Genomic DNA, 9,550 nt, shown 5'->3' with positions numbered 1-9,550 from the left:
TTCCCTGCATCTCCCCTCCCAGGCCCTTTGGTGTTACCTGTGCCATAAGGAGAGGTTTTGGAAAGCCACAGTGCCATTCCTGGAGAAACAACAACCAAAAAACACTTCCAAGTTTTACTTTTCCATCTTACTTTATTTCACTTTTTCTAGAAAATTCCTCCATAGTTCCACAAATTTAACAAAAAGTTTAAAATTCAGGACAAACAATCCTGTAACGTATTACAAACATGAGTTTTTTTGTGGTTTTTTTTTTTTTTTTTTTAATCTTGCAGTTAAGTCTTGGCTTAGCTGCATTTCTTCCAGCTGAGTGAAGAACTTTCTCCCAACACAACTTTTAAAATCCTCAGGTGCTGAGGTATTTAATACCTCGGCTCTAGGCAGAAATACAATTAAAAATTCTCTAGAAGTTGAAGTACTTACATTTTTCTTCAGGAGTGCAAACTCATCTTGTCAGTTTTTGATGGCTATTTCGCGCCCCAGGAAAGCAGCCCCGGTCTGGGTCCTTTGAGCACTAATTAACCTGTCCCGGGGCAGCAGGGGGGTCACGGCACCAGCAGCGCCCCTGGGCGAGCAGGGAGGAGCCTCGGGCGAGCAGAGGCGGCCCCAGCCCATCCCCCCGGAGCCGCTCCGGGCTCTGCCCCTCGGGGAGGGGCGTTTAAACCTCTCTCACCATCAAACACGGTCCAAGATCTGACAAAAAAAAACTGCTTCTGGATTGTTGCATCAATTGCTCGGCTCGTTCTGGTGCTCCCGCGGGTGGCAGAGTCATTGCACTTCCATGGACTCAGCCTGACCTCGGCCTCGCTCCCTCCGTGGCACAAACCCTCCGCCGGGCTTTGCCGCCAGCCAAGCTTTCCTCTCCTCTCCTTTTTGAATCTTTTCTAACAGTACATGTCAGTAATCAAAGCCTCAAGGCTTAACACGTCGCAGACCAGGACCCAGGAAACGCTCCTGCCCCTCCCTCTGCTCCCAGGGCAAGGGCGGAGCAGATCCTGATCCCACCTCAACACGATTCCAACTGTCGGGAAGCCCTCGGGCTGCCCAGCACCTCCTGTGCCAGCAGCAGCACCACGAAGGACACGGAAAGAAACAGAGTCCTGTCCATTCTCCTTGCAAAAACCATTATGGCTACAAGTCAATTTGGGATTCTTTTTTTTTTTTTTCTTCCTTTTTTTAACAACGCAAGCTACTACACATCCTCGAGGACCTGAAGCAATGCCACAGCAGCACTGCCCCCTCCTTCCTAGAGTACAATAATCCATCCATGCTCTCAAGAGTGACACAAGAACAAACACTTTATCCACAAAAACCTGTACACAGCATGTTCAGAACAGCGTTCAGCCAGCCTAGAGGGAATCTACACAGGGAACTCTGAGGGGACACAAGGTGAGGCCCAAATGTGACCATTCTTTGTCTGCAGAGTCACCCCTCCTGTGCTCCCCGACGCTACCACATACCCCAAAAAACATCAACTCTGTAGAACAACTAAGTACTTGCAAAAACCTTTTAGTAACAAATCAGCATGTGCACACAATGGAGAGGAACTATTGCTGGGGAACAATCCTACCTCGGGTTTTCAGGGGGAATTATAAACAGTCTAAAAAAATCCATGTGTAAAATACTTCTTATAAAAACCAAACAAAATCCCTATCAATGCTCAGCAGACTTCACCAACAAAGTCACTTCCAGGACAGGACGATGCCATGGCCACGGTGCCCCCAGCCAGGCTCAGGAACACCTCCCAGGACTCTGGGACTGGCTGGGAGCTGAGCAGGGGAGGTGACAGGAGCAGGGCCAGGAGGGGTGGCAGCTCTGGAGGCTGTGACAGCCCAAGTGCTGGGACTGGAGCTGAGGAGGAGTGACCTGGGCAGAGAGGGCAGCAAAGAGCTCGGGAGAGCTGGGCCTGAGCCCGGCCACACCCTCTGCTCTGGGGATGGGACCGTGCCACAACCCCAGCCCAGGGTGGGCACAGAGCTGCTCCCCCTGGCACAGCCCCAGAGACACGAGTGACCACCAGCCTCCACCCTGGGTGTCCTGCTGCCACCTCCTCTCCTCTCTGCCCCCTGCTCTCCACCTTCTCTGGCCTTTCTATCCAGCTCTGGCATCGTCCAGCAAGAAAGAAAAGAGCTGAGATCACTGGTGTGACAGGGTTTGCACCTGGCATGAGCTTGAACTTCCATATATATATATATATACACACATATATATATATATACACACACACACACACGACACATGAAAGGTGGTACAAGGACAAAATTAATGGGAATCGGGTCAACATGACCCAACTCAAACAAGCTTATCATCATATTGCCACTTCAGTTGATTAGTTGCAACATTTCCATGATAAAGAAAGGGGGAAGCCAAAACAAGGGACAGCAAACCTGGGGCGGTGCGACCCTCGCAGAGCAGAGGGGCTCCCCAGCACCGCTGCTCCAGACATTTGGCAACAGCTTCCCACAGCCCTCACAAGGAGCAGTTCCTGGGAAAATACTGAATTTAGGGACCAGGAGTGTAACACAGCTTGGAGGAAGGGGCTGGGATTGCCCCATGCCCACTGGAGAACACTTGGAGGTCAATACTAGTTTAACTAGAAATGAGGGGAGGGAAGGGGCTGCATTAGTGTTTGTTTCCTGCCTGCCCTGCACAGGCAGTGGGGTGGGAGAGGGAGGAGGAACAAACCCAGCTCCACTTCGTGTTTCACATCAGCGCCTCCCAGGCGTGGCCAAACATGTCAGCTCTCCCTTGTTTTGGTTTTCCCAAAGTACAGCCACTACTATAGGGGCCACTGTAAGGAGATTCCTCTTTGAGAACACAGAACAAAACCAATCACGTTTTGGCAAAGTTATCAAACACTGACAAATGGAAAGACGACGGGTGAGCCCCTTCTGGAGCATGGGATGCCTGGAGGTTGCTGTCCAGCTTCCTTACACTACAAATTGTCCACAAGAGGCATTGAACAAACGAGTCAAATCTTATTAAGCGCCTTCCCCTGCCAGAGCCATAAAAAAACAACAGAAAAACACACCCTCAAGATCATAAGACCCAACTAGGCCCTTCTTATACATACAGTACATACATATATATAATATATATATAAAATATACAGCTTACAGTTTTGGAGTCCTATTACAGTTAAAGCAGACTGAAAGGAGTGGGACTTTGTTTAGGAGCTCAGATCAACAAACAAGACATCTCCAAACCCCAGGAGGAGACAGCAGGTTCCAGAGGCCTCCTCACCGAGCACAGAGAGTCCCTGCAGGGAGCTGAGGGTCCTGTCCCCAGCAGGAGCCAGGTCACTGAACCGGTGGGTGCTCCCAGCTGGAATGCAGCCCCGGGAGCCCCCTGTGTCCCCAGTGTCCCGGGCAGCTCTGCCAAAGGCGCTGTCACCCCCAGGGCGCGGGGCAGAGCGGGAAGGGAACAGCATCCACTCTTCTTCAGAGCTCAGAGATGCCTGCAAAATGTGCTCTTGAAACACAGTTGCTCCAAGGGAAAGCGCCAAGGTCGCGCTGTGCAGCCTAAGTGCAGCAGGCCTGCTCTGCTGGGGGGGACAGACTCAGCAAGGCGGGTGCTGGTTTGAAGCCTACAAGAAAAGTGCAGCTGGCTGAGCATTCCTAGAGCATGGCTGGTCTCTAAGGCAGTGCTTCTTCGGCTGAGGCAGGAGGATAAGAAGGCCTAGTTCCATGGGGTGGTTTCCTGTACCAAAGGAGGGGATCTCTGGGTGAAGAGCAGAGCCAGCTTGCCAGGCCCAGCGTCATGTGGCCACGGCCTCCAGGTAGCTCTGCAGCTTGCGGACGGTCGTCTCATCCAGGGAGAAGAGGTCAAAGTCAAAGGTTGTGTTGGTGACGTTGAAATGCCCGGTTTCCTCAATGAGATTCACGATCTGGAGATGGGGGGTGGATGTAAGTACAGCACAGAGGGCAGCAGGTACACAGAGCCCAGCCAGGCTTTCCCAACCCCTGCAGGGGCTCACAACAGGTAAAGAATCCTCTCCCCAAAAAAGCAAACCAGCTCCTCCTGCTGGCCTGACTCAGTCTGGACACTGATGTGGACATGTTTCCTTCTAATCATAAAACCCCAGAATATCCTGAGCTGGATCCCTCAGGGATCATCAGTGCAGCCCCAGTCCCTGCCCAGCCCCCAACAGCCCCACCCTGAGCATCCCTGAGAGCGCTGTCCAAACGCTCCTGCAGCTCTGGCAGCCTTGGGGCCGGGACCATTCCCTGGGGAGCCTGGGCAGTGCCCAGCACCCTCGGGGGGAAGAACCTTTCCCTGAGCTCCATGCCAGCCCTGACACAGCTCCAGCCCTTGCTGGGCTCCTGGCCCTGTCCCAGAGCAGAGCTCAGCCCCTGCCCCTCTGCCTCCTCTCAGACCAGGAGATCCCAACTTTAGGATTGCTACCAGGATGGCAGAGACAAGAAAGATGCCAACACCACACTCCTGTACCATTTCCAACAAAAGCACTGCATGCCCAGCTGATTTTGTTTTTTCTCAGTGTTTTTGCCCTCACAGCAAAGCAGCAGCTGTGCTGCAGGGCCTGGCTGAGCCCTGCAGCCCAGGACAGGGTCTGTACCTGCTGGAGCACGTTGCGCTCCCGGAGCGCCATCAGCCGCCTGTGGAGCTCCACCAGCTCATCCGTGTAGGCCTGCAACACAAACAGGGACACTGCAGCTCTGCAGGCTGCCAAAGGGGCTTCCCAGGGAGCAGCACAACAACTTCAGGCCCTTTCAGATATTCCCACTTTTTCCCTGCTTTTTTACTGCCTCTTCCTCTTTCTCAAGTACTGGCAGATCGAGGACTTCCCTTAAATACAAGTGCTCTGTAGATAATTTTTTTAAAATTTAATGACACCACACCTGTAACCAGCTCTAAGAACTGGGCAGAACCTTTAAGGACCTCACTTGCTGACCCTCAGTGAGAGCTCCTCATCATTGTGTTCTCCTAATTAACTCCAAATTACCTGAAAGCATCACATGCATCAGTGACCAAAAGCCCAGCAATCTGCTGAGCAATGATCTGCATCTAAGTAAGGAAAAATTCCTGGAGTGCACTGTATTCCCAGGTAGCTTTACCTAAATCACAACAGCAAATGAAGGATTGTTCACAGGCTTAACATGTTCATTATTCTTAGTTAAGAGTGGTTTGGTCTTTTCTAAATTTTAGGTTTCTTTAGGCAGGCAACAACAGCAAAACAGATTCACAGAATCAGTGAATCACAGAATGGACCCTGCTCTGCCCTCCTTGGAGGCAAGGAATGAGGGAATTTCATTGAACAAATAAAGGTTCCAACGAAACCTGCAAAGCAAAGCATCAAATAATCTTCAGTTTATAAGATCAAAGCCAGATGAAACTGCCTTTTAATGAAGTGCCCCAGCACTGCAGCAGTGACCAGGCCATTGGTTCAGACAAAGGGCAAACAAATACAACAATTTCAGCATTTTGCCTATCAACACCACCTGGGGCTCCAGCTATTTAATGTACACAATTTCTGCAGTGTCACTCCCCAAAGTCTGTCCTTTCAACATCTGGTTTTTGTTAAACTCAAGCTTTTACCCTGCTGAGACAGAACAATGAACAGACCAGGCTGATTCAGGTGGCTTTGTGCACAGTGAGGCCCAACTGTTCTGTGATGCTCAGTTCCTCAGTCACAGAATCCTGGAATGGTTTGGGTGGGAAGGACATTAAAGCTCATCCCATTCCACCCCTGCCATGGCAGGGACACCTCCCACTGTCCCAGGCTGCTCCAGCCCCAATGTCCAGCCTGGCCTGGGACACTGCCAGGGATCCAGGGGCAGCCACAGCTGCTCTGAGCACCCTGTGCCAGGGCTCCCCACCCTCCCAGGGAACAATTCCTGCCCAATATCCCATCCAGCCCTGCCCTCTGGCAGTGGAAGCCATTCCCTGTGTCATGGCTCTCCAGACTCTCATGAAAGATCCCTCCCCACAGGACACACCTTGTCATACGTTCCCTTCTTCAGGATCTTCTCTGGCTTGTTACAAGACTCTGGGCTTTTCCTTCCAGATGCCTGAGGGGAAAAGAAACCAACAACAGGAGCAAAATTAGTTCAGGAAACACGAGGGTGTCACAGCAGAGGAGTCACCTGTCTGCTGAGGAGAGGAGTAGGGAGAATTTGGTGCAAGTGAGAATTTCCAAGGCAGGGAGCAGGGGAGGTGGGCAGCAGAGCTGGGGGAGGGGGGGTTTCACACCTTGTTGTTTGCTGGGGGCAGCTTCTGCCCAGGAGGCGGCTCCCGGCTGGGCGGGCACGAGTCGGCGCTGTTGTCACTGTCACTGTCACTGAGGCTCAGTCTGGAAAACCACCAGCAGAGAATGAGCAGCAGCAGCAGCAAACTCATCAGCTGCCAGCTGAGCCACACAGAGCTCAGTGCAACTCTCTTCTTTAGCACAGACTGCTGCTTTGGCTGGGAGAATGGGCCACTGCAGGTTCCAAGAATCCCTTTTTTTCCCAGCTGATGTCACCTTGCATTCCCAGAGCAGGGAGCTTTAGTGACACATCACAGGTAGCAGCTCAACTCTGGCACAACTAAGCACCACTTCAATTCACAAACAGCGGCTGTTCAGGAATTCCTCCCAACGTTACAAAGTACCTGCATGAGAGGCTCACTGACACCTCCACAGGCAAAAAATGCACTAAGTGTTGCTGCTGGTGTAACCTCCAAGATTTCCTATTTATTCTCATTCTCCTTTGGCCCTACAGATAGGGCAGGTGTCCAATCTGATTATCCCCTAAAGTTCTACAAAAATACCCTTCAAAGTCTCTCCATTCTTGTTTCATTGATGATGACAAGTGCAATAACAGGTATTTGTTTGTTTTGGTAACCATCACCAGCATTTCCAATGTGCAGCTGCTCTCTGGAACAAGCATTTGGGCTCAACTATTCACTGAGACTCCAGGTTTGGGCTGTAACAGCATTTCCTGAGGGAAGAAGGAAGAAGTTCAACCCTTTCCAGGGCTTGGAGCAGGAAACAGCTGTCACTGAGTCCAGAGGAATGGAGCAGCCAACACAGGGTGGGCAGAGAGTGACTCCTGACAGTCCCAGGCAGCCAGAGCAGCACACTCTGCATGTCCCCCACACATCCCTGATCTCCGCAGATCAAAAGGTGTCCCATCCCAGCAGCAATGCAGAGATCTGAGGGTCACAATTAGGTGACTTTTTGCAGGGGCTCAGTCACCACCACCTGCCAGCTCAGCTCAGCATCCCCCAGTGCCTCTGTGTCCCCACAGAGAGCCCTCCCCCCAGCTGGAGAGCAGCCCAGAGCCCCCACCTGGAATCGCGGCTGACGGCGTTGCCTTTGACCGCGGCCTCCTCCCCCGAGGAGCTGTCGTCATCATCCGACTCCTCCGACTGCAGATCCTCCACCATGGAGCGCAGGGGGCCTGGGGCACGGGGGGAGGCAATTCAGCACCAGCACACAGCTGCACCAGCCCCAGCACCACACTGAGACTTGTCCCAAACGGACAAACTTCACAACTCCCAAACCCTCCCCCTCCCTTCCCAAATGAGAATAACAGGCCACGTTTCTCTGATTTAAATGTTACTGGAGACAGAAGCAGCACAGCATTTGGGATATTTACTGTTGCCAGTTTCCCTCTCTGGGTTATCAGTGGAGGGATCTGAGAAAGGAGCTGTTACACACTGGCAAAGTGATGAATGGCACATTTATAATTTTTAATAAAACATAGATGAGATTGGAGGAGAACTGTTCTGGTGATTCTACAGATCAGGCAGCAGCAACACATTTATAAAGTGAGGCAGAAACCAAAGCCAAAAGGGAAAGAACCAAATCCAGAGGGATTCCTTACTCATAAATTAGCTGCCAAGAGAAGAAAAATACTTATCCATGATGTTATAACATTATTGCCTTTTCTTGCTGAAGCATCACAGCTCTAACACATGGCTGCATGCAAGAAACTCTATTATTATAGTGCTGGGAAAGCATTTTTAATTCTCTTGAGCCTTTTAAGGTTACACAAGGAAGGTTTTAACAAACTATTTCTTACAACACACCTTGACTGTGGTTCTGAGATGGCTCGAAATCAGAGTCAGAGCTGGAGTCGGAGCTGGAGCTGGAGTTGGAAGGGCTGGACTGGACAGACTTAACCCCCCATAAAATGGAAACAAAAGAAAAAGAATCTTAATCTTTCTAATCCAGAAAACCAGAGCCCAAAGCACTGTGAGGCAGGAGCACCTGAGCACTCTACAGCATCACCCAGCACTGAATACATTTCTTGGGGTAACAGAAAAAAAACGAACTGTGAGGTGAATAAAAACAACATTTATGGAAGTCTGGCAGGATATAGCTCAGCACACCTGGGAGTAACATCAAGGACTCCCATCAAACCCCTTCACAGCATGTGGCTCAAACCCCCCAGATGATGATATGGAGCATCTGAAAAACATTTCAATAAAAACCCTTACTTTGAAGTGTGACCAGCACAGAACCCACAGCTACCCAAACCCTCTTAAAAAGTGTATTTATTGTAGCCACCAAGGTTCACTTGAGCCTCAGACTGATCACTGAGCATGGAATCACAGTCATGGAGTGGTTTGGGTTGGAAAAGACCTTAAAGATGATTTGATCCAAACCACTGTCCCAGGCTGCTCCAGCCCCAATGTCCAGCCTGGCCTGGGACACTGCCAGGGATCCAGGGGCAGCCACAGCTGCTCTGGGCACCCTGTGCCAGGGCTCCCCACCCTCCCAGGGAACAATTCCTGCCCAATATCCCATCCAGCCCTGCCCTCTGCCAGTGGCAGCCATTCCCTGGGTCCTGTCCCTCCACCCCTTACAAACAGTTTCTCTTTCCTGCAGGCTCCTTCAGGCACTGGAATGCCACAATGAGATCACCCCAACACTTCTCCAATGAACAATCCCAGTTCTCTATCCCTTCCCTCACAGACATGGAAATGTCTATCCCAACAAGCTCACATGACTCCAAAATTCATCCTAAATTATTATTATTATATCCTAAACCCAGTTGTTTTTACACCGGTTTGAGTGATCCACTTAACTGTGAAAACATAACAGAGACCAACTCAACCCTTGTGACCCCAACTCCTGTGTCAGCACTTGGCAGAAATAGCAGGAGTGCCCTGTGCAGTAAGAGTGAGTGAAGAGTAAATGAACTACTGCTAACAGCAGCATCCAGGGAGCAAATTTGGGTGAGACTGGGAAATTTTAACGGTAAATCGATGGAGCAGCAATCCCTGCAATAACCTTGGGAACCGCCAGAGGGCAGAAGAGGCCACGGAACTCGCTCTGCCCCCAAACTGTTCCTAAAATCCCCTGCAAATGGGGTTTTGGTACTCAGGAGTGTTCTCATTTAAGGATTCTCAAAGTACTGCAATATCTTGCCTTTTTAGAAGTAATTCCTTGGAAATCAGCATTTCAGTTTCACTGTTTTGTCCCTAGGAATCCACTTACTACTACTGCTGCCAAATCCTGATGCTGGAAGAATCACACAAACCCATTGATAAATAATCTGACACAGGAAGGGTTAATACTATAAAAACCTTGAGACAGGCACAAAGA

General features: G+C 50.6%; 1 protein-coding gene across 1 annotated transcript in view; it reads right to left on the bottom strand.

Annotated features, from left to right (window-relative positions):
- Positions 1-112: 112 nt before the first annotated feature.
- The window catches only part of MLLT1 (MLLT1 super elongation complex subunit), a 31,258-nt gene continuing 21,820 nt past the window's right edge, over positions 113-9,550 (bottom strand). The window contains exons 7-12 of the mRNA XM_056512410.1: positions 8,029-8,116; positions 7,286-7,397; positions 6,208-6,307; positions 5,955-6,026; positions 4,574-4,645; positions 113-3,883 (exon numbers count right to left, since the gene is read on the bottom strand). Coding sequence (XP_056368385.1) covers positions 3,755-3,883; positions 4,574-4,645; positions 5,955-6,026; positions 6,208-6,307; positions 7,286-7,397; positions 8,029-8,116 — 573 coding nt within the window. The 3' untranslated portion in view covers positions 113-3,754. The remainder of the gene's footprint in view (positions 3,884-4,573; positions 4,646-5,954; positions 6,027-6,207; positions 6,308-7,285; positions 7,398-8,028; positions 8,117-9,550) is intronic.

This window comes from Oenanthe melanoleuca, chromosome 28, assembly GCF_029582105.1.
Source record: "Oenanthe melanoleuca isolate GR-GAL-2019-014 chromosome 28, OMel1.0, whole genome shotgun sequence".
Classification (NCBI taxonomy): domain Eukaryota; kingdom Metazoa; phylum Chordata; class Aves; order Passeriformes; family Muscicapidae; genus Oenanthe; species Oenanthe melanoleuca.
The sequence above is the reverse complement of the archived record's forward strand: the minus strand, read 5'-3'. Positions and strand labels throughout refer to the sequence as shown.